We start from the raw sequence: 25445 nt of genomic DNA, 5'->3' as shown, positions 1-25445 counted from the left end.
ATGAACCATGAACTTCCAGATGTTCAAGCTGCATTTTGAAAAGGCAGAGATCAAATTGCCAACATCCTTTGAATCACAGAAAAAGCAAGAGAATTCCAGAAAAACATCTACCTCTGCTTTATTGACTATGCCAAAGCCTTTAACTGTGTGGATCACAATAAACTGGGAAATTCTGAAACAGATGGGAATACCAGACCACCTTACCTGCCTCCTGAGAAATCTGTATGTAGGTCAAGAAGCAAGAGTTGGAACTGAACATGGAACAACAGACTGGTTCCAAATTGTGAAAGGAGTATGTCAAGGCTGTATATTGTCACCCTGCTTATTTAACTTATATGCAGAGTACCTCATGCAAAAAGGCAGGCTGCATGAAGCACAAGCTGGAATCAAGATTGCCGGTAGAAATATCAATAACCTCAGATATGCAGATGATACCCTTACAGCAGAAAGTGAAGAACTAACGAGACTGTTGATGAAACAGGAAAGTGAAAAAGGTGGCTTAAAATTCAATATTCAAAAAATTAAAATCATGACATCCAGTCCCATCACTTCAGGGCAAATAGATGGAGAAACAATGGAAACAGTGACAGACTTTATATTTTTGGGCTCCAAAACCACTGCGGATGGTGACTGCAGCCATGAAATTAAAAGACGCTTGGTCCTTGGAGAGAAGCTATGACAAACATAGACAGCATATTAAAAAGCAGAGACATTACTTTGCTGACAAAGGTCCATCTAGTCAAAGCTATGGTTATTCCAGTAGTCATGTATGGATGTCAGAGTTGGACCATAAAGAAGGCTAAATGCTGAAGAACGGATGCTTCCGCACTGTGGTGTTGGAGAAGACTCTTGAGAGTCCCTTGGACTACAAGGAGATCAAACCAGTCAATCCTAAAGGAAATCAACCCTGAATATTCATTGGAAGGACTGATGCTGAAACTGAAACTCCAATACTTTGGCCACCTGATGCGAAGAGCTGACTCACTGGAAAAGACCCCGATGCTGGGAAAGATTGAAGGCAGGAGGAGAAGGGGACGACAGAGGATGAGATGGTTGGATGGCATCAGTGACTCAATGGATATGAGTTTGAGCAAGCTCCAGGAGTTGGTGATGGACACGGAAGCCTGGTGTGCTGAGGTCCATGCGGTCACAAAGAGTCGGACACAACTGAGCGAATGAACTGAACTGAATACAAGCACATAGTGAAGAAACGGAAATTGGACAGGATGGTAAAGAATAAAAGTAAGACACCCCCACCCCACTAGCAAGAGTGTTTCGTGTGTCCTCCCAAAGTCATTCAATGTACAGATGTGCACAGGTAAGCATGCATCAGCAGAGGTCAGCCCTGCTGTGTGAAGGGCTGATTAGCAAACATTTTAAAAACTGATGAGCCTCTTGGGTCTCTGCTACATATGTATTTTCATTTTTTAAACAGTCCTTTGAAAGAAGAGGTCATTCTTAGCTCATAGGACTGGAAAAAAAGAAAGAAAACAGGCGGCTGGCTGAACCTGGCCTGTAGTTTGCACCATACATCCAACAGTCTGGGTTCCTCTTTACTCAAGGGGTAGCAGACCACAGGCTATCCTGTGCACTGTGCCGCTCTGACGAGCAATAACCTTTAAGAGCGCCCCAGCTGGGCCGCGCGGGGCGGAGCCAGGTGGGGCCGGCCCGGAGGCCCGGGACCCGGCCCGCCGCCCAGTACCCGCAGCGCAGCTCCCCGCTCGCATCCACGCGCCTCACTCCTCTCCGACATGGCAAAAGTATCCAGCCCTACGGAGACTGAACGATGCATCGAGTCTCTGATTGCTGTTTTCCAAAAGCATGCTGGAAGGGATGGTAACAACAGCAAACTCTCCAAGGCCGAGTTCCTAATCTTCATGAATACAGAGCTGGGTGCCTTCACAAAGAACCAGAAGGACCCTGGTGTCCTTGACCGCATGATGAAGAGATTGGACCTCAACTCTGATGGGCAGCTAGATTTCCAAGAATTTCTTAATCTTATTGGTGGCCTGGCCATTGCTTGCCATGAATCCTTTATTAAGTCCGCCTCTGGCCCTAAGTAAACTGGAGGAACCTGTGGGCCTAGCCTCCAGACCCACTCCCTTTCTTTCCAGCCTCTCAGCTATCTGCTCTTCACACCCCCCACATACCCTGAGCCTAGCACACCCACCTACCCAGGCAGGCCACTCCTGTTAGTAATAAAACAATATTGTTTTTTAAAACACACACACACACAAAAAAAAAAAAAAGAGCGCCCCAGCTGGGTATGCAGGGATCCCATTTTAAATGGCTGTGCGGTGTAACCCACAGTCAGGATGGATCATAATTTAGTCAGAACTCTAGTCATGGGTATTTTTAAAGTTGTTTCCAACCCTCTCCTATTATTGGGTTGGCCAAAAAGTCTGTGCAGGTTTGTAAGATCATATGGAAAAATTTAAAAGAACTTTTTTTGCCAATTCAATATTTAGCGATGCTGCAATGAATAGCATTATATGACAAAGGCTTCAGAGCAAATGCTCATCCTATCTTACAGGATAAAACTCTCCTCCTTCATCCTAGACACCACAGGAATGCAATAAACGTTCAATGATTTGAACAGAATTTAGACCCAAACAAAGCCAAGTAAGTGAAATGCCTTCTGTATTTGGGGATGGAGTCAAATCTGAAGATCAATGATTCTTAGTCTTGAAGACACAAGTACAAACGAAAAGAGGATACCCAATCTGACACACATTTCTTTCCTGTGCTACTACCGACTCCAACTCAAGTGAACACTAGTTATTTTTGAGATCCGATATTGAAGAACTGAACATAAAACCCTTTCCAAAATGAAGACTGGAGATTTATGTCGATCGTTTCAGAAGCCCTCCCAATCTATTATTTCCTACTTGTGTGTACCTACCTGTTTGCAGGAGGAGATTTATAATTCTTGTTGGTATATATTTCTTCTAAACTAAACTCTTTTTTCTTTAACCTGAAAAGAGAAAGAAATATAAATTCTTCATGATCTCGCTTTTAAGAAGACAGATTTATTTATTTGGCTCTGCTGGTTAGTTGTGGCACGTGGAAGCCAGCTCCCTGACTAGGGATCAGTCCCAGGCCCCCTGCACTGAGAGCTTGGAGTCTTAGCCACTGGACCACCAGGGAAGTCCCTTCATGGTCTCCTAAGAGGAACAGGATTGGTTTCCCAACTTTATCCTTTCCAGTCGTTTACTTTCCAAGAGTTCTCGGTATGTCTCACATGAACCATGAATCCTGGATCTTCCTTTTCATGCTGCTGATCTTAGACTTTGTGAGATTCAGTTCCGTTATACTTACTGGGAGGGATATAACTGGATCTCTACCTATTATCTTAGCTTACAGCTTCTTTTTTTCCCTACTTTTTCAATGTTTCTTCTCTTTGACAGACTGCTCTCTTTTTTATCCTCCCATCCTGGCTTGAAAATTATACATCTTCTTTTCTTTTAGCGGTTGGCAAGAATTTTGATTAGCATATTTAACTTAGAAACTGAAGTACAGTTAACATTTTATTTTTACCCTTCTCTCAAACAACACAAGGTCCCTGGAAGTTCTAAGTCTAATCAATACTGTCCCCATTTATACATTAGCAGTGTTCTATTCTGCCTTTTGATTTTGTAATTATGCATCTAATGATATAACCATATTATCTCTTTATTCTGTTAATTAAATCTCCTTTATTCTATTAATATGGTATACTACATGGATTGATTTCCTATGTTCAACTAACTTTGCATTCCTGGGATAAAAGCCACTTGGTCATGGGTATAATCATTTTTTCAAATATGTTGCTGGATTCAGTTTGCTAGTATTTGACGATTTTGGTGTCTACATTTATGAAGTTTCCTGGCTTCTTTTAAGATTACCTTTCTGTCTTTGGAACTCTGAACTCTCCTCCCTGCCATGTCGTCTGTTCTCTATGCCTTTGTCTCCACTGCTGCCCTGCAAATAGGTTCATCAGTACAATCTTTCTAGATTCCATATATATGTGTTAAAATGCGGTATTTGTTTCTCTCTTTCTGACTTACTTCACTCCGTATGACAGACTCTAGGTTCATCCACCTCATCAGAACTGACTCAAATGTGTTCCTTTTTATGGCTAATATTCCCCTGTATATACGAGTTTGTGTTCTGTCTTTGTTTATAGTTTCTTTCTTTTTTCCCCAGCAGGAAAGATAGATTTTTATGAAACAGATTATTCAGATTTTTATTTTATGACTCTGAATTTTGTTATAGTTAACCATTTCCTATGGTTTCTTCAAGTATTCTGTTTTTATATTTAAGTCTGATTTCACATGAAATCAGACTTAAATATATTCTGGTGAAAGGTCTAAGATAGAGACCCAGCTTTATTATTCTTAGAATGACTGCCCAGCTGTCCCAGTAGCACTTTACTGATCAGCCCATCTTTGTATCACTGATCTGAGGGGACACCTTTGTTACGTATTGAATTTCTCTATGTGTTTGTGTCTATTTATGGACTCCCGTTTTTGTTTTACAAGGCTGTATATTAATCCTGTGGCATCAAATCATCTTGTTCTTCTTCACACTGCCATATTTATTTATTTTTTGACATACACGTGTTTAGTCGCTCAGTCACATCTGACTCTTTTGTGACCCCATGGACTGTAGTCCACCAGGTTCCTCTGTCTGTGGAATTTCCCAGGCAAGAACACTGGAGTGGGTGTTGCCATTTTCTGCTCCAGGGGATCTTTCTGACCCAGGATTGAACCCTGGTCCCTTACATTTCCTACACTGGCAGGCAGATTCTTTTTTTTAAATTTATTTTCAGTTGAAGGATAACTGCTTTGCAGGACTGCGTTGGTCTCTGCTATACATCAACACGCAGGCGGACTCTTCACCACACACTCCGCTTTACCGTTAGCTGTGCTGGGTCTTCGCTGCTGCACTGGGCTTTCGCTAACGGCAGTGAGTGGGGGCTACTCTTCGTTGTAGTGCGCAGGCTTCTCGTTGCGGTGGCTTCTTTTGTGGAGCATGGGCTCCAGGGCATGTGGGCTCCAGTAGTTATGGCTTGCAGGCTCTAAAGCGTGGGCTCAGTAGCTGTGGCGAATGGGCTTAGCTGCTCCGCACTATGTGGGATCTTCCTGGATCAGAGATTGAATCCATGTCCCCTGTGTTAGCAGGCAGACTCTTATCCACTGTGCTACCAGGAAGTCCTGGCATCATGTTAATTGCTGATATTTTACAATATATTATAAGATCTCTTAAGACTACATTCTTTTTGTTTTAATTTACTTATTTTTGGCTGGGCTGGGTCTTGCTTGGGTGTTCTCCAGTTGCAGCGAGCGAGGGCTACTCTCCGCTGTGCTGCATGGGCTTCTCATTTCAGTGGCTTCTTACTGCAGAGCACAGGCTCCAGGTACTCATGCCTAGTAGCTGTGGTATGCAGGCTGTAGGGTATGCGAGCTTCAGCAGTTGCATTTTTCAGGCTTAGTTGCTCCACAGTAAGTAGAATCTTCCTGGACCAGAGATCGAACCCATGTCCCAAGCATTGGCAGCAGATTCTTTACCACTGGATCACCAAAGAAGTCCCAAGAATAGTACTCTTTTATTTCACTTATTTGCTGAATTTTCCAGGCTATTCTTGCTTTAGTTCTGTACCTACATTAAATACATGGCTTTCCGTTCATTCATATCTCTTCCTGAAACTACAGAGCTTGGTCAGGTGTATTTGCTTTAAATTTTGTTTACTGGAATGTACCAGTTACTAAATTACTGCTTCTCAGCTCAGAACGTGCTCTCAGTACCTGCTCTGCGATAATGGAATCTTGGCCTCCTCACACATTTCTTTTCCACAGTGAGTACAGTGCTGGACTTTGGCAAAAGAAGGCACTAGAGGAGCACTGGAGGAGGAAGGGAGCTTTTTTCCTTGCTTCTGCCACATGGTCCATCGTGGGTGTCTGTGTATTGGGGTCTGGGGTGAAGTCAGATGGGGACACTTGGAGGGGCTCAGCACTACCTGAACAGTCAGAGTGTAGCCCCCGAGGACCCCTGCAGCACTAGTTTGGTGACTACCACACCACAGACAAGGCATTCAGGGACAGAAGCCCACGGTGGGACCCCAGCTTCCTGGGGGTCACTTCCTGTGACTCCCCTGGAGCAAACACCCCCCACTGCAGGCCATGCAACTGCAGCAGCACCCCAACAGCCTGGGTGCAGCCCTCCAGCCTCATCTCATGTCCCGTAAGGCTGCTGCTGTTTCCTGCTCATCCAGCTCCAGTGTTAGCAACCCACCACCTGATGGCTGCAACCATACCTCCTGCAACAAAGTCAGACTCCAGTTGCAGGGAGGGCCCTAAGATGCCCTTCAGAATTCTCTGTACGGGGCGCTTCCCTGGTGGCTCAGTAATAAAGAATCGCTTGCCAATGCACGAGGCACAGGTTCGATCCCTGGTCCGGGAAGATCCTACATGGCGCAGAGCAACTAAGCCAATGTGTTGCAACTACTGAGCCCACGTGCTGCAACTCCTGAAGCCCAAGCGCCCCAGAGCTCGTGCTCCACAAGCAGAAAAGCCAGTGCACTGAGAAGCCTGCCCTCTGCAACCAAGAGTAGCTCCCTGCAACTAGAGAAAACTCTCTGCACACCTTTATGGTTACTCTTCTGTTATATTAATAGTTTAACACTTTAATATTAAACTTGCCCTGTTTAACATACCATGTGGTTTCCATCTCCTGAATGGACTCAGACTGATATGTGATACTAAGATAAAACCCCTAAGGCTCTGCTAGACCAGGGGTCCTCATACCAGCATACTGGAAGACTTTCAAGACAGCACACAGGAACTCACTCACCTCCAGTGTAAGCAACCTCCTGAACTCTAATCTCCTGCTCATGACTCATCTAGAAGTGTCTGTACGCTCATGCGTAACTTCCCACAAATTCTTTCTGAATAGCCCCATCCACCCTGAATTCTACCTTAGTATCGGAATCAAATCAATGATCTCACCAACCCCTCTTTACAGATTAATGAAGTCACCGTAAACTTGTCTTGGAGGTGTCTCTCCCCACTTCACACAAGGTTCCATGAAGTGGCTTTATTGAGAGGAGACTTGGCTTGGTATAAGGATATCTGGATTTCAGATTCAGTGTGGAATGGAGCTCTCAGAGGGACTTTGTTTCATTCATTCACCTCCTGACTATCATCAGACAACGCCTATTTAAGAAGGAGAGCTTCAAACACCAAAAATAGCTTAACTGTACACAATGTCTTTTTCAAACTATTTTGTTATCACTTAGAAAAGCTGTTGAAAAGTGAAATGTCTACTAGGACTATCAAACTTTTGAAGATAAAGTATATAAAACTTAGAAGAACTTTAATCAAATCTTATACAGCAACATTTAAGTCAATTATTCAATCTTCATCTTATAAAATACAACTTCTACTTCCTGTTAACAACAAAAATTATATGATGAGCTGCCATGACAATCGGTTTGCAGTGATACACTTGTACCCTACATTGAAGTGATCATGAGATTTTATATTAATTAATGGATCTCTTTTTTCCCCACAATTAATTATTCCTAAAAGTCTAATCACAGTTTGATTGGTGCATGTGCACACATGTACTGAAGCAATATCATGCTTTCTTATGTACTCCTCTCTTCGTAATTATTTTAGCTACAAATCACATTGCTTTATTATAAATTCAATAACAGGAAATTCTTATAAATTTAAACTGTCTTATGACTTTTAGAAATCTACAAGATGTGTTCCATAGTTTATTTCTCAATGGTCTGTATGGTTCTCTTGAATGTGAATATTAACACACTTATTGTTTCATAGCCCTTGACATAGAGGGGAGGCCGTATTTGTGGCACTATGTCATTTTATATAAGAGACCTGGGCATCCATGGATTACTTCCCCAAGGATACTGAGGGACGACTACATTTGAATTGGAAAACAGAAAAGTAAGGAAGTAAGAATGATCTGGCTGATGGGCTTGAAAAATAAAATATGCCTTTGCTAATTAAGTTACATGTCAAAAATTTTCCCTAAGTTTAAGGCACTAAATCAGCATCTTCAAGACACAAAAGTGTACTTGAAGTAATAAAATCATCTTAATCAAAATGTCTTTGATAAAGACTTATTGAAGATCTTAGTTTTCAACCTCACTCATTATATAGGATTAAATAAAGTACCTCTAAGTGCCAAAGTAGCATGTAATTTGTTAGCCATCTGACACTGGTCAGATTCTCCTGGGTCACATCCCACAAACCGAGACACTGCCTACCTGCAAAGCCTGGGTGACAGAACCCAAGGGAGTCAGCATTTTTCAATTCTTTGCTTTCAAAAAAAAATTAAGTGATAAACCATCAAATATAATTTGATGATAGATCACTGAGATTTTTTTAATATTACTTGACAGAACTTGAAAGGGCTGAATGCCATTGTTCCATTAAAACTCTCTCCACTCCCACTACTTATCTGAATAAGGTGAATAAGGTTTTCTAGAACTTATATCCACCAAAAAATTCAAGGTAGAATACCATGTTTCTGAACCCTATTTTATTCTAGTAAAAAGTAGTACTCAACACAGGATATCTGAAATACTTTAAAAATTTCTCTTGAAGAGACATCGTAGGATGATCAATAAAAGAACTGTAGGATACAACACATTAAGATAAAACCAAGTGGGAAAAGTGGAATGTCAATCATAGGAACAGTTAACTGTCACATCTGTGCTGTGTGAAGCAATAAAATAGATAACTTTTTTTCTCAACTGGACTGTACAACAATTTTAAATATTGGGAATTCTTATTTACTTTCTACAGGTAAGTCCTTGATGTTCAGGAGGGTGAAATAACTTACTCTGGGTTAGTCAAGGGACACAGGCTTCCATTTGCCAATGAGAAATGAATGAGTGAAATCCATCACAAAGGAAACGTTAACTAGGTATCTTTTAACAATGTGTGTATCTTCACTGTGTGTGCGTGCGTGCACATGCACATGGTGTGTCCACTCTGTGACCCCAAGTATTGCAGCCCAGGCTCCTCCGTCCATGGAATTTTACAGGCAAGAATACTGGAGTGGGTTGCCATTCCCTTCTCCATGGGATCGTCCTGACCCAGGCATCAAACCCAGGTCTCTTGCGTCTCCTGCATTAGCAGGTGGATTCTTTACCACTAGCGCCACCTGGGAAGCCCATCTGTGTAATACACATCATCTCCAAACTTGAATCATGTCAAATATACAATCTGGAATCATGCCCAATACATAATTTAGTAATCGTTTTCTTTCCACTTCACTCTTTAGGGATGAGCAATCATCTCTGTCACAAAAATCTTTAGAATCCAAAATTTTAAAGGCTATACTCTACCATAACATGGATCTAGCATTTTCTTAAAAAAAAAAAAAAACAACAACAAAAAGACTGCTCTCATAACCTGTGGGTCGCATTCCTGTTCTGTGTGTAGAATGTCATGAGTCTGGGCTGTGGGGTTGGGTGAGACCTGTGGGAACAGGAGCCACCAGGGCCAGGACAGACGTTCTGGCTTAACACGGGTCTCTCAGCCACTGAGCCCTGGCACCGGCACCTAAGCCTGGGGACAACGGCAGTGCTGACTTCCCAGCACCCCTGGAGGAGGCCCTAGGATTGTAAACACAGAGGAACCGGGCATAGAGACTCAGGAAGTGACCCAGAACCCTGCGCACAAATCTCTGGCCACAGTACTGGTGAAATTCTTTTGGATAAATTCCTAGAAGTATTGATATAACAAAAGCTCAGAGTATATGATCATTGAAAAGGCCATTATATTATACTAAACAATTTCCAGAAAAATGCATCCGTGTGTGTTAGAGAAGGCGCTCACCTTTTGGGTCGAGGAAGGCCCATGGGTGTGAGGTTAGGGTCTGGCTTAGGAATGGTTTTCCGGATGCGAATCTGTGAGACTTTCTTCGGCCTCTTCTCTGGCTCAGCCTATTTTTAAGACAGACAGTAAGGTTGTAAGTCATTCTAAATACACAGAGCCCCTTTGTTGACACTCACTACACTGCTTCCTCAGTGTACAGGGGACTTCAGGAAGTAGTTTTATGACAAAGCTTCACCCAACCACTCCTGCCAACAGCATTTTCAGCAACTGCCCCCTTCATGTTACTGTGCATGCAGTTCAGATACTGAGATGATCAATACAGTTTAAAACTGTTGGAGACAGTGGATGCTGAGAAACTGAAGCACAGCATCATTCACTCATCTCTGAATGTGAGAAGCCTCCTGCTCTATGCTTCAATTCTCTGAATGTTGTTAAATGCGTCATTGAGAAACAAGGGTCTGGAGAGCAATGAGGATGAACAGATCCCAGGCACCCTTTGGTGGTCAACGGAAGAGCCCCTGTCCTGGTGACATCCGGTACTGGGTTGAAGCTAAAGGTGGCAGTAAGGAGACCCGGGGGGCTGTCTGCACCTGTCATGGGATCTGAGGAGCTTCTGCCGCCCGAACCCACCGGCACTGAGTTTACCTCTTTCTGTTCTGGAGGGCTGCCCTGTGGTCGGGGGCAGGCGGCCGTCACACCATCCAGCTCGTCAAACCCGGGAACCGGGAACTCGGAGGCTGAGAACAGGAGCTTGCTGACAGTTGAGTCTGTTACCAGGTGAGACTTTGGTACCAAGGCAGGGAATGGAGGCTCTAGCCTGAAACCACAGAGACAGAGACAAAGAAGAAAACGTGGGACAGGTTCACCTTCCATGTCAGCACCTTCGTCCTAACATCCAGATAAGAGCTAAGTGACATTCCCATAAGGCTATCCCCATGTTGCTTCTGGACATGCCTGTGTCTGCATGTGTGATAAACTGCAAGAATGTGGTCAACCCAGTTCCCTGGAGTGGAATAAGGAAACTTGGAAGATGCAGATTTGAATAAGGAAAAAAATGTGAAAAAAGAAAGGAGTTTTTGCAGGAAGAAGACATTTAGGGAACTGAACAAACGAATTCTGCTTGGATGTGATCAACAGCATCCAGGCACTGAAATCAGCTCAATGCCTGACAGGTATCTTGAGGGGACTTGCAGTACAATGAGCTGGCTCCTGATTTGACTTTTTTCTTTTTTTCAGTAAATGGAACAGATCACACAACTTTAGTTACACAGTCCTGAGGCTGAACCTCTGCCTGTGCTCCTGAGAGATGCAGATCAGGCTTAGAAGGAGAACAAGAGGCCAGAACTGCACCAAGCTCAACCCACGGCAGCTAGAGTACCCCCCCTCCCCCCACGTCTCCCTCCCTCCACAAGCCCTCACCTCATGTGACTGCCGCCAACACTGTAAGCAGCTCCCAGGCCCGGAAGAGGCATGGACGGTAACACGGTGCGGCTGAAGTGGAGCAAAAATAAAGAGTGACGGGTTAGGGCGGCAGGATGGTGGGAAAGGCTGTGGGGACCCGTGGGTTTGGAAGGATGCCTAGTCAGAGCCCAAGGAAGACCTGAGAAGCGTCCATCTACTAGGGAGACAAAAACCTGTCTCCAGGGCACAGAAATGTCATGTACGCGCCCATCACTGGGATGGAGGTGGGCTGACAGGAGGGCTGTGTTCTGACTTAAATGGAAAGGCAGAGAGATTAGAAGCAAACGATATTGGTGGAATTATTTTCAACTGTTCTCAGCGGTCAAACCACAAGAACTCCTTCCCAGTTCACATAAAAGTCTATGAATTCTATAGCTGTAACATGTACATGCCAATCTTTGAAGCTCCTCTGCTCCAGAAAGAAAGAGAGGTAGGCTTATAAATAGATTGGGTTTTGCCTGCATAAATAATTTAAAAAGTACTTCTGTATCATTTACACGCCAAACACTGAGTATAACACCTGTGAACAGATCATAGGTATAAGTCACAAGTCACTGCTTACAGTCTTTAACATGCAGTGCGATTTGTTCTTGGCAAGAAGAGGCCAAGAGAAGAAAAGGAGAGATTTAAGATTTACTGGTTTGTAGAATTAAACCAACACAATGAAGGAAGGTACCAAATTAAGGGTTCTGCAGGAAATCCAGATCCTTCCGGAAAATTCGAGGGGCCCGCACTTCAGAATTACTGCTGCACTTTCTTAGCAGAGATCTGGCAATAAACAGGCAATGCAGACACAGACGCTGAGCCTTGTAGCTTTAGGAGCGCCCTCCCCTCTCCCAAGTGGGAGGATGCAAACACAGGACTTAAGCAAAGGACAGGGCATGGAGTTTACCTGCTCATGGCGCCCAGAGGTGACTGCCGCTTGCTATGAGAGGGTGGAAAGGCGGAGATCTCCAAGGGGCAGGCGGAAGGCCCATGCTGGCTCCAGATGGACAGCACCCGACCCACCGAGTAGGGCAGAGAACAGAAGACCTTGTCAGCTATGGAGGCAGGAGACCGCAGCCCTTTGAGGCCCTGTGTTAACTGGGTCATGAAGAGCCTCTGCATGGCAGGCGTGTGGCTGGCACAGCTCCGTTTCTTCGTCCAGATCCGGTAGCATCCCGGGGAGCAGAGCGCTAGGAGCGTGTGGAGGCCAAGGACGGAACAGCCCCCCCTGCTCTGGACTAGGGCAGTGGCCCTGCGGTCCTGGAGGGGAACTGGAGGCTGGGCGCCTGCCTGGTCGTGGAGGCCGGGGTCTTCCCTGAACGTGGCCACTCCAGGGCAGCTATGGGCCAGGAAGAAGGAGAAGGTCCACTTGGGAGGTGGAGAACGGCCCCAGCGGGCCTCTCCTAAGGCGAGTCTCGCAGGCGCACAGTGCTCAGGGAAAGTCCTGGGGGACTCAGCCACGCACTCAGGGCCCAGCTTCACATGGAAGGACACCGGGAAGGTTTCGGAACCGAACAGCAGCGATGGCATCTTGTCGCTCAGATCTATGAAGCTCATTTTGACAGTTTCGAGCGAATAAAGCGTCAGGGGTTTACTATTAGGCCTCCTGTCCCAGTCACCAGCTGCCAGACATGGGTTCAGCTGCGTTGTGCTGCGGGAGAAGCCGTCCAGGAGCCTCCGGTATCGGAGCTGCTTGTAGCTTTTAGCCACAGGGAGAAGGTCCGAGGAGCACCGCCGAGACCGCAGCTTCTGGGTCCTAGCAGCGGGGGCCAGTCTGGAGGCGAGGATGGATAGCTTGCTGAGTAAGGCCAATTCTTTGGTAGGCATTCGCACATTCAGGCCCCCCGAGGGCAGGCCTGGGGCGGCCTTCGGCTTTGGTACATGGCTCACAAGGCTTCTGGCAGGGGCTGTTTCGGGCTCTGGGTGCACAGGTACAGACATGGCATGGGAACTGAGAAATCTGTGTGCTTTCGTGGGGATGGTCTCAGAGGAGCTCTTTAGGAAAGCAGAACGTGCGATTCTACTCATTTTCCTCCCCACGGAGACCAGCTCCTGGCAGGAAACTTTCTTGCAGGTTCGGGGGGGCTGCTTCTTTAAGGGCAGCGCCCCCTTCCGGTGAGAAGTGTTCCCAAAGGCACCGTGGAAGGCCTCACGCCGGGCGGAGCAGGGGTCTCGAGCCCTCCGAGGGGCAGTGCGGGGACCGGGGCACGTGCATGACTCCGTGTCCTTTCTTGGGGGGTGACACGAGCCTTCCTCCGTCAGGCCTGTGGGCTTCTGAGGCCCCACGGCAGAGGCGCCCGTGGCCGGCTTTGCTGAGGTGACTCCTGTCTCTGAGGTGGGCTCGTCGTCGCCACCCTCCTGCACCTCATCCGACAACGTATGAGATGCTGGGCATTGTTCCAGTACTGTGTGTACCTGCTCCTCTTCCTTGTGGCTCAGAACCTTCTGGCTTGGTCGTTTCTCCGAGTCACCCCGCATCCTCGGAGCTTTAAGATGGGTCTGAGAGACCTGGCTTGGGTTGTCAGCGAGACCACCTTCCCTGATCGCCATCTCTTCCGACTCCTGCCCGGCAGGAGGCTGACCCCATGGCCCCCTCTGCTGCTCTGCAGCCTGCTCTCCTTTCACTTTAGTTTCTGCATCTAGCGTCAAAGGCGAGCTTTCCGCATCTAGCGTCAAAGGCGAGCTTTCCGCCCTGAGGGCTGTGCTGCCTTCTTTGCTAGGATCACTCTCACTCCTCGCTGCTGCTGCTCCCTCCATCTCAGGCAGGACTGTGTTGTTCTTATTCTCACAAGGCATTTCACCGTCTATTGGCTTAAAAAGGTTTGGGGGGTCAGTTTCTTCACTATTAATAATTGTTTCTGATTTTTTTTCACACAGTGGGTGCAAAGGCATTATCTCAATGGATTTCAGGCTTCTTGAGGGTACAGAGTCTACACCCTGGTGTCCAGAAGATGTTAACTCTACTGAAGAAATTCCAATGGTATTTTCCTTGTCTTGCTCAAGGTTTATTTCGAGTCTTGATCCTTCAATTGTTCCTTGTGTTTCTCTCAGAGATGCTTCTTTAACTTGCTCTTCATGATGAACATAATTGAAAGACATATTTATTTTACCCAATACTCTTACATCTGGTTCATGATCTGCAATAGACCCTATGTAAGGCACACAAGGGTCTGGACACACTTCCATTTCACAGTCTTCTATGGGTCTGCATACCTTCTCTTCACATGATTTTTTAATATTGAGAGAGTCTGATGCAGAGGAAGCAGCATGTTGGAAATCCGAACCCTGGCCAATCATTCCTACAAAAGCAGCGACAGGTGCTCCCCTCTGGGACACCGTACTCCCTGAGGCTTCCGGCAACATCGCCCTGGCGTGCCTTGCACCCCCAGTCAGAGTACCAGAAAGCCTTCCTTCCAGAATGCCTTCTGAGGGCTCATCACTACCGCCTGTGGACACCATGGCTGCTGTCCCATCTGTGGGCTCCTCACAATCAGAAATCCTCCCACAGCCCCCTTTTGTGGGGCTCCTGCCAGATGTTGAGCTGTTACTGCCTGAACCAATAGGTAGAGCCTTCAGGCTGTGGCTCGCCTCTCTGTCAGGCTCTGTGGGCGACTCCCGCTGGTCACGGCCAAGTGTCTCCTCAGCTGGGTTACCTTCACCTCTGCATTCACTGGGTCTGCCTGGGTCACCCTGGGAGCTGAGGGCATCATCTGCCTTCTGCTTGGGAGTTTCAGTTGCTTGGTTCACATTCTTAACACCAGAGAACAGGGGAGGACACTGACCAAACAATTTTTCAGGACTTGGAATGTTTGTGGGTTGGTTGAATTCTTGTGCGACGCGATCAGAAACGTCACATCGACAGAACACAGTCTCTTTGGGTGTGTCCTGTTCTTTTTCTTCTGGCCCTTCCTTGCTTGGTTGGGAGGTTTGGTCTGGAGCTTCACTGTTTAATGTGCCTGCCATCGTTTCATCTCTGGCCTCACCTCCGGGAAGGCTGTCTTCAGTGTCTCCCTCACCTGGCTCACTTTCCTCCGATGCACAATTCTTTCTACAGCTGCAGCTTTCCACAGAGCTGTCGCTCCCTTGGGGGTGATGATGGATATGCTGAAAGGTATCTTCATACTTGGTTAACAGACAGTTTTCGATGCTCAGGGTAGTTCTGCTGGGCTCCAGGGCAGCATGGGCAGGACACCTGCTCTCCTCTGGGACGTTTTTCCTCACACAAGGGCAACTAGAGAGATCCCGAGACGGAACACTCTGACGTTCCCGGACAGAGACCTCTACAGGCAAGGCTGCCACTTCGTTCTTATTTGAGAGAAGTCCAGAATGCAGACTACCTGCTCCCGAATTGGCTGCTTCGGTCTCTCTTTCTAGTCTGCTGTTTAAGGTGGAACTGTTTGAAGAGGCACCATGGGATCCGTCACTTGGTCGAGAGATGTCTTTCGTCTTTGTTTTCATGGGAACGGGGTGGGTTCCGGCAGCGACACCTGTGCCATCCTCTGACGGAGGGCGCTGGCCCTGTCGGGAACCCCCGCTTGCTGCTACAGGCATCTCTTTGTTGGTTGGCAACTTTGTGTGGGTTTGAGAATTAAGGGACACTTGATTTAAAACACATTCACTTCCTGTTTTGTTTACAACCAGTTTGTTGTCATGAGCAAATTTATCCACCTCCCAGGAGGCGCTCTGTTTACCTAAATGTGGACCGTGGTCCTGGGCGTTTTGTATGGCTATTTCTGATTCAGGCCTGTCATCAAGTTCTAGGGATGGTGGTAACAGAGTAATGTCTTTCTTGAGCTTAGACATCTCAGTTATAGAATTGATCTGGTCCTCTGGCGTTAAACTCACAAGGGATTTCCCTTCAATTAAAAATCCGTTAGGCGAGGCTTCGTTTAACTGGGGTCTGCCTTCTAGATTTCTCTGGGTACGGACTAAGGACTCACAGTCTCTACTGTGAGTCTTCTCAGTCAGCACACTGGGCTCTAGAGTGGTTGTCTGTTCTGGTTCTTCAATCTGCACTGAGGAGGGACAATGACTCCCTTCAGAGTCTGTGCCTGGATGGCTCATTTCAGCAAAAGTTCCTCTGTGGTCCTCATCATTTGCCAAGCTACCATGAACATCTAAAATGATTTTCAAATCATTTTTTTCAAGCACTCCTTCCACGGCTTGAGTAAAAGAATTGGGCATGAAGGAACTGGAGCAGCCTATATGGGGACTGCCTCGAGGGCAGTAGTGATCATGGGCATTTTCTTTGGGGAAGACAGTAGTCTCTTTTTTTCCAGAACAGTGACGACTACCATCCTCTCCTGGTTGCCTGGCGTTAACAAGGAAGAGTTCTCTTTCACTCCTGGGGTTCAAAGGCTGTTTGTGTTCTTCTCTAGAAGACAAGGTCTGGCTTTGACCATTCCCATCCAAACAGGAATTGTGCGTCTTTTCAGCGGATCCCTTTGGCAAGCCATCACCTTCAAGACCACACTTTTCTGAGGACGTTGTTCTGGATCCTGGACCAGATAAACCTGATGTGAAATGGGAAACTTTAGAATTTTCTTCTGAGGGTTCTGTTAGAACCACCTTTCTCGTGGCTTTGAGACTGTCACGTGCAGAACTGTGTCTCTCACTATGGTGGCCAGGGACCTGTTGGTGATTGTCATCGGCTTCACAGACAAGGTTTAATTTACGTAACTCTTCCTCCCTGCTGTCCGCTTTGGAAATGGCACTGTTCCCTGGTAACAATGACAACCAAGAAGGGTAAGTTCTTATTTCTTCACATTCTTTTTCTTTAGGAGTTGCTTCTGTTAGTCCAGGGTCCATAATATTTAAAGGCTCTAGGGAAACTAAGGTGCTGGACTCTGAAACCTCAGCACTGGTCATGATTTTGTCTGTCTCTGAGTGTCCACGGCACCCAGCCGAGAGACCCTGACTCACACGGCCATTCTCGAGTCCTTCGTTATCGTCCGCCTTAGTTCCATGGACCTTCATAACTTGGACTTCCTCAGTAGATGTCAGAAGAGTTTCAGCTGTGATTTGTACATTTTCTTCTGTGCAAGAGAAATAAATCTGAATTAATGTGTAATCATTTGCTCTACCTTCATAAATTTAATCACGCAACAAAAACAACTCCAAAAGAGAATTGCAAAGTTAGTGCTACAGTACCATTGGCTTTGTTCTTCTTTGCAAAATATGACAGAGAGCCAAAAGAGTACCTGAAAGAAACAGGTTATTCTGAACAAATCCTTTCTTTAAATATGTTACTCACTTAAATGCACTGACCTAGCTGGACAAATGACGATAATGCGGAGATACATGCTTAATTCAGTCTTAGGGAGCTTCCATTCTAAAGCATTTATAAAGCAGACTCACATTAAAACAGCTTATGTTACGAAATGACCATCTTAATACTCGAATAAATAAGTAATAAATAAAATTATCTTTGAAAAAGAATAGTAACACATAAAGCCTTAAGTAAAAGAGATTAATCTGTAAGTGGAATATCAGTCTTGAACCCAATTACTTGCAAGGCTTGCCTCCCTACAGGGTTGGTCATGAATTGGTAATAATTGAAGGTGAGAGATAGGTTCACAGGAGTTTAGTACTTTCTCCTTTCCACTTCTGAGTGAGTGAGAAATTTTTCATTATGAAACATTAAAACACACACACAAAAAATAACTAAGATGTAAATGTAACTCACGAAGGAGTTTTACTGCCCAGAACTTCTCTGAAATTCTAGGCACAGGATGCAGTATAAAGAAGTTCCCCCAAACTGTTAATCTACAAAAGACTTTTTGTCCCTCTCCCAAAGCTGTTCACTTAGAGGTAAACATGTGTATATGCTTGTACATATGCTGCATGCATGTAACAGGACGCCTGCACTGTGCAGACAAAGCAAGATGCAAATCAACCTACAGATCTAGTTCCCACTAGAACATAAGTTCCACAAAGGGAAGGATCACCTCTGTTTTGGTACCTCCACCTCCCTGTTGTCTAGCATAATAACCAGTACATAACAGCACTCAGTAAATATTTATGGAGCTGATAAATGACTACAGTCAGGTGACGTCAACAAATGCTATTGGATCTTACTGCTCACTCTGTACTGAACACCCCATGGTGACCCTGGTGATGGGTAGGTATGTTACAGATGTCAGCAGAATGAGGAATTAAGTGAGGGAAGCTGTTACAAGTTAGGTACACTGGAGGGTGAAATGTGTTCTGTGAGGTTTAAGCAGCACAGGAGTTTCATGACCTTGGCTGAACATCCTGGATTTGTGGTCATGTGATAACTGCTTAAATGGTGCTTACATTTGCAGAAATTGACAGACATCCTAAAACTCATATGAAAATGCAACGGACACATAACAGCCAACATACAATCTCGAACAAAGAAAACGGATTGGAGGGGTCGGAGAGGAGGATAAGGAGACTGCAAGATGGAAATGTTCCATTTTTTTATTGTGTCGGTACAGCTGTGATCACACAACTGCATGTGTTTGTGTCCACACACACACACACACACGAGTGAATTCCACTGTATATAAGCTGTACCTTAATTAAAAAGAAAAAAATTCAGTGCCCCAAGTGTCTAGACTGCTTCCTGGTTGCCTTTTAAATGGGTGTGGTACTGGCTCATTTTTCAACTTTCCACTCCTCCAAAATGTGAATTACACGAAGATAATGACCATCCTCAGCTTCAGAGCTTTACTCTCCACAGGACAGCGAGGCCTTTGAGCCACAGAGAGAACCTCCATCAGCAGGAAGCAGGAGGATGAACTGGGACAAATGTCCTTTCTCACAGGGATGGTCTGCACCCTCTTTTCTATCCAGGCTGCCAAGAAGCATCATCAAATCTGATACTGTTCCACAGTAACAAAAGGTTCACGTGATTAAACATATTTGCTGTATTTTTTTTTTGCAGCTCCAATTATTCTACATAGTTAATCTTAATTATATAATAGATACACACAGAATCTTGGCTCAGCACTCTCTTTTAGGCCTCAGTTTCTTCTTTAATCAATCAAAAGATCAATCACAATGAAGGCAGTATCTCCGATGCCCATATCCTACCATTGTTTTGAGGAGCAAATATGTGTATGTGCTCAGTCATGTCTGACTCTTTGAGACCGCATGGACTGTAGCCCATCAGGCTCCTCTGTCCATGGGATTCTCCAGGCAAGAAGACTGGAGCAGTTTCTCTTTGAGACCGCATGGACTGTAGCCCATCAGGCTCCTCTGTCCATGGGATTCTCCAGGCAAGAAGACTGGAGCAGTTTGCCATTCCCTTCCCCAGGGGATCTTCCCAACCCAGGGATCAAACCTGAGTCTCTTGCATCTCCTGCACTGGCAGGCAGAGTTCTTTACCACTGCAATACCTGAGGAGCAAATGAGGTAACAGAAATGAGCTTGGCAAACTCTCAAGGTGATGGGGAGTGGACATGGGATGAACAGAGTGGGATGTCCTGCAAGGCAGTGGTTCCTGCCCCATCCATGTGAACTTGTTTGGAAGGCAGTGTTGCTTTATAAAGTCAAATGGAAGCTTCCACACTAGCTTTAAGGTTCAACTCATAGTCAATGGGGCCTCATTACAGAAAAAGTGGGAAGCAAACTTGTCACAGAAAAGAGGCACTGTTGGATAACACCAGGGGCCTCCGAGCATGTCCATGGGCAGTAACACCGACAGCTGCTAAGGCCAGTCCCTTGTGCAAGACAGAGACTTACAATCCTCATGTTCTCAGTGGGAACAAAAATGGTGTAACAAGTGGAAAAAGGAAAGGATGTGAGAGAAACAGATACCTTTGTTCCTCAGACCATCTTCAGGGAGGCCCATGCATAAAAGTTCTTCGCTTGCCTGCATCTGGAGGTCCTCCTGCGGTAAGAAAACCCAGTGGTCAAGGAGGACCCAGAGACCCTGAGCTCACAATGCCAACGATCCTCTGAGAGGCTTCTCTGCAGTTCTTGGAAATGTGCTAGTTGTCACAAGGACTGGGAACTGAAAGAAGCTGCAAATTCAAGTTCATATTATTAGTAAAACTTCCATTCCTCTAGAATATGAGCTTGAAAAGTCAAGTCTCCCAAGGTCCTGACAGATCCAAACAAAACCTTGTGTCTTCCGAATCAATAAACACACTGGTGCAGTGTGATCTTCATAGAGTGAAAACCTAACTGGAAACTATCAGGAAATTGGAGGGCACCCAGCCCCTAACCACTTTCTTCCCTCCTGGAAGGGCTACTTTCCCTTTTCATCCCTGTTCACTGGAGGAGGGGATGAGAGGGAGCGCCATCAATGACAACTGACAAAAGGGACTTCAGGGAAACAGGCAGGGGCAACATGGGTGTGCAGCCCCGTGAGGACAGGGTCCGGCTGCAGACACTGACTGACCAGCGATGGCTGCTCACATCAAAGTGTCCTTCGGGGTCACCTCTTTTTATCTGCCCACAGATTTACCTTTTTTTTTGGCATGTAGATCCCAGACTAGTTGGACCCAAAGGTTGACGATGTGGACTATTACTTACCTCATCACCAACCCATCAGAAGGGTGTCCACCAGCTAATCACGCCCTCTTTGAACAATTACTATAAAACTTCTCACTGTCTTCCCCAAGTGGGGACACTTGGATTTGAGGGCATTAACCCACTGTGTCCCCCTCTGCCTGGCAAGGCAACAAAGCTATCCTTTTCTACCTCACCCGTCCCAAAGATTTGATCAGTACCAGCATCAGTGCACAGAAAGGTTGAACTTTCAGCATCACCCTGAGGAAACTGAGGGTAGAAACCTGATGCCCGCCGTCCAGCAGCCAACTGCTGCAGCCACGCCCACGCTTGATGGTGCATCCCAAGGAGACTCAGGAAGAGAGGCACAGGACACTGACCTCAGGTAGCTAAGGTGTGTATCAAAGGAACGAGTTCAGTGAGTTCAGACTCCTGCATCTTCCCATATAGACAGAAACACTAAATTCTTTAACTGGAGACATCAGGGGTTTTTTGGTCTTCTATTTTTTTTTTTTAATCTTTTGGTTTTTCTCTTTGCCTTGCCCTGAGGCACAAGGGGTTTAGTACACCCCCCCCCCCCAACCAGGGGTACAGCAGCTCATGCCCCCTGCAGTGGAAGTGTAGAGTTCTAACCACTGGTTTTCTTCTACATCAATAATCTTTTGATGTTCAAAAAAAAAGAGTAAAATTTTCCCCCACACTAGTTTAATTGGTAAGTACAAGATTCTGACTGACACAACACTCACTTAAATCTACAGATGGTGAAGTCACTGTAACTTCTGATAATTTTTTTATAGCATCTAAAAAAACAACAAGCAAAACCATTTCATCTCTAAGTAAAGTTCTGCGGTGGAAACAGAAGACCCAAGCGATGGCAAGTATAGGGGTAAATGGGAGGGGAAAAAAGCATCATCACTGGACCTGAGAGAAGAGACCAGGCACGGAGCATCATGTAGGAAGCAGGACCGTTCCTTTGCTTTTCCTCACAACTTCAGAGATGAATGCTTTGGAGGACCGTGAATTTAAAACAGATCTCTCCCACAGAACTTACGTGTTACTGTACTTGACCAAAACGTACAAAGTCTAGCGTGATCCTGGGTCAAATTTATTTGCAAATGGGGAGAGGAGAAAGCTCTTACTTATCATGGAAGGAAGGACGGAACTAGAAAATCACCACTTGGGAATCATCATGGTGATAATTACCTCAAGGAGAATCATCAGTGGGAGTTAAACCTAGTGGCTAAAAGTCTGAATGAGAAACAGAAATATTTATGTAGTCTCCAATATCTCCCCACAAGATACTCAATGACTGTGAAGGGGAAAATGGTACCTCCACAGTGGAGAGGCTGGGCAGTTCTCCCGCCCAGGAAGGAGGCACCCCCTACACCAAGCCTGAGAGAGGATGCGTGGAGAAGAACCAATCATTTCTGTGGGATTCCTGCCCCCCTGAATGCACAACCACGATCTGATCATGAGGAAACGTCTGACAAACTCAAGCTGAGGGAAATGCTACAAAATAAATGGCCTGTACTCTTCAAGTGTCGAGGTCACAAGCGGAGGAAACATTGCAGATTAAAGGAGACGAAAGAGACATGACAAATGAATGCCACGAGTGATCTTGAATTTTTCTCTTAGACCAAAAAAACATTTTCTTTTGCTAAAAGACATCAGTGGGACAACTGGTCCAGTGTGAATATGGTCTTTCGATAAAAGGGTTAATGTCTTGATTTTGATTAGTGTACTGTGGTCACCTAACAGAATGCTGAATGTTTGCGAGTAAATACATAGTCAAGTATTTAGGCCTCACATCTGCAACTACAAACTAAGATCAGAAGGGAAAAAAAGCAAATGTGGTGAAAAGCTAACAGGTGAGGGATCCACATGAAGGTCTTTCCATTGCTTCTGCAACTTCTCTGTGAGTCTCAAATTATTTCAAAATGAAAGGTTAAGAAAGCACCTTTTTCTGTGGCAACCCTTGATCCTTACTCCAAATGACACTGCCCTGCACACTTCTAGTTCTCAGGCTGAGTGTCTGAGGGGTGAGACTGGATGCCATTAGTTCTCAGGCTGAGTGTCTGAGGGGTGAGACTGGATGCCATTAGAATATTTCTTCAGATTAACACTCTATAGGCAAGGCCGAGTGCTGGAGCAGAAGCCAAGGGAGTAGGACCCAGACTCAGCTCTGCTCTGGCCTCAGGATTTCCACCTGTAGCTTTGCGGGGCAGAGAGTGAGCTCACAGTTGGTTTCATAAATGGGGACCACAGGCAGCTTGCGCCATGAACAGAAGCTCTCGCCACCCAGCATACCTTAGACACTTGTCATCCCCTCCTGTGAGAACGCTGACAGGACTGTGACCAGCAGACCCCGGTGTCATCTGGGGTGACCGCCCTAAGCTCTTCTGGGTCTAAAGAGCCTCTGCAGGGTGAGAGCGGACCTCCCGCAGGCAGCACACAGCTCCCCTCAGATTCCCAAGGGCTCTGGTGATCTCGCCAGGTGACTCCTGAGGGGGCCCTGGTGGGGCTGCTGGGAGTTCAGTTCCTCCACACCTGCTGCTCGAAGGAGGGTTCCTAGCTGGAACCCCCACACCCAAGCCAACTACTTCAGGCCATCCCCTTCTCCTTGGTTAGCAGCCATGAGCCTAACAGGGAAGGGGAGAAGCAGGGGGCCAAGAGTGACAGACTCCCCTCTCCCTCTGCCTCGCTGACCTCTCGAAAGGTTTTGAGTCAGGAAAAGCAAGTCTCCCCTCACAAGGGCTGCAGACCCTACAAGGCTTTAAGTTTCAAATCTGATCTGGGTTATCAGATATGACCAGGTGAGGCTGAGGTCGGAGGTGAGGGACACCCAAGAACCGCCAGCAGGGTGGTGGGCGACCTCCAGATCAGGTGGGAGCTTGACCAGCCTGGGCCCCAAGCGCAGATAAGGGCACAGAACAGACAACTTGCAAGCCGTGCCTGAGCAGCCTAAGGGTCCTGTGTGTAACTCCTCCACCCTCCTGAGGCCAGCCCGTCATGTAATAAACACTTGCAAAAACTTATCAAACATGAAGTTCTTTTCCTAAAATACTTCATCAGCTAGTTTTTTCCAGTAGTCAAGTACAGATGTTGAGAGCTGGACCATAAAGAAGGCTGTGTGTGTGTGCGTAGTCACTTTAGCTCTGTCTGACTGTGACCCTATGGACTGTAGCCCACCAGGCTCCTCTGTCCGTGGGATTTTCCAGGCAAGAATACTGGAGTGGCTTGCCATGCCCTGCTCCAGGGGATCTTTCCAACTCAGGGATTGAATCTGTGTCTCCTGCATTGCAGACGGATTCTCTACCAACTGAGCCACCTGGGAAGCCCAAAGAAGGCTGAGTGTCGAAGAACTGATGCTTTCGAACTGTGGTGCTGGAGAAGAGTCTTGCAAGGAGATCAAACCAGTCAATCCTAAAGAAAATCAACCCTGAATATTCACTGGAAGGACTAGTGCTGAAGCTCAAGTCCCAAAACTCTGGCCACCTGATGCAAAGAGCCGACTCACTGGAAAAGATCCTGATGCTGAGAAAGACTGAGGGCAGGAGAACAGGCTGCAGAGGATGAGATGGTTAGCCAGTATCACTGATCAAATGGACATGAATTTGAGCAAACTCCGGGAGACAGTAAAGCACAGGGAAGCCTGGCATGCTGCAGTCCATGGGGTCGCAAAGAGTCAGACACAACTTAGCGACTGAATAACAACAACAAATGTACTTAAGCTTCAGGATTTCTAGAGGTAAAGTCCTAAACATTTCTGTCATCTAGATTTTTTTAAATCTCCATAGCTGATCACTAGTATCTTAATATTCCTTGCAAAATCTGTTTCCAAGACAAAAGTTAATGTGGATCCCTCTTGCAAAATCAAGTGAGATCAGGGCAGTAATCTGTAGCATCATATAAACTACGTAAAATAAGAAAGGTTGCTGCTGCTGTTAAGTCGCTTCAGTCGTGTCCAACTCTGTGTGACCCCAGAGATGGCAGCCCACCAGGCTCCCCTGTCCAGGCAAGAACACTGGAGTGGGTTGCCATTTCCTTCTCCAATGCATGAAAGTGAAAAGGGAAAGTGAAGTCGCTCAGTCATATCTGACTCGTAGCGACCCCACGGACTGCAGCCCACCAGGATCTTCCGTCCACGGGATTTTCCAGGTAAGAGTACTGGAGTGGGGTGCCATTGCCTTCTCTGAAGAAAGGTCACGCCATAGTGGAATTTGTCAAATGACAGCAACTTCTCCACCTCAGCCTGCCACAGCCAACATGTCACTCTCCTGCCCACTGCTTTCAACCAAAACCAACTTGCCATACTTCTCCAGTCTAGGCAGATTTTAGGAGGGTACTGAAAACCATTCTTACTGTTCATCTGTAATCTCATTTCCTATTAAAAGTTGCCTATGAGTCCTAGAAAAGATGCAATACTGGTTCATAGCTATAAGGTTAGTATAGAGCCAGAAAAAAAAAAAAAAAACCCCACAAATATCTTTAGGAGGGAAATGAACACATACCAGGCTCTTCGGCTTTTGTAGGCAGGCTGGTTACAAGCTCCTCGGGGCCTGATGTATCTCTGAGCCTTGAGCCCTAGATACTGCAGACCTCCTCTAAGACTGAGCTTCCTGAGTTGCAGGCAGTGGTGGTCCCAGCTTTAGGCAGAACTACCGCTGA

The 25445-nt window shown here is 46.1% G+C and overlaps 1 protein-coding gene across 7 annotated transcripts in view; it reads right to left on the bottom strand.

Moving 5' to 3' along the window:
- PRR14L (proline rich 14 like) overlaps nt 1–25445 on the bottom strand; it is a 41768-nt gene that overhangs the window by 4955 nt on the left and 11368 nt on the right. For 3 of the 7 annotated variants that reach the window (XM_061141485.1, XM_061141487.1, XM_061141484.1), the window contains 6 exons: nt 20082–20154; nt 12205–17332; nt 11271–11342; nt 10497–10668; nt 9852–9958; nt 2903–2974 (listed from right to left, as the gene is read on the bottom strand). In XM_061141485.1, the coding sequence (XP_060997468.1) occupies nt 2903–2974; nt 9852–9958; nt 10497–10668; nt 11271–11342; nt 12205–17332; nt 20082–20154 (5624 nt within the window). Of the gene's footprint in view, nt 1–2902; nt 2975–9847; nt 9959–10496; nt 10669–11270; nt 11343–11988; nt 12081–12204; nt 17333–19605; nt 19661–20081; nt 20155–25445 lie in introns of those variants that run through there. The other 4 variants (XM_061141488.1, XM_061141489.1, XM_061141486.1 and 1 more) reach the window with 4 other exon arrangements.

This window comes from Dama dama, chromosome 5 (assembly GCF_033118175.1).
Source record: "Dama dama isolate Ldn47 chromosome 5, ASM3311817v1, whole genome shotgun sequence".
NCBI lineage: Eukaryota > Metazoa > Chordata > Mammalia > Artiodactyla > Cervidae > Dama > Dama dama.
The sequence above is the reverse complement of the archived record's forward strand: the minus strand, read 5'-3'. Positions and strand labels throughout refer to the sequence as shown.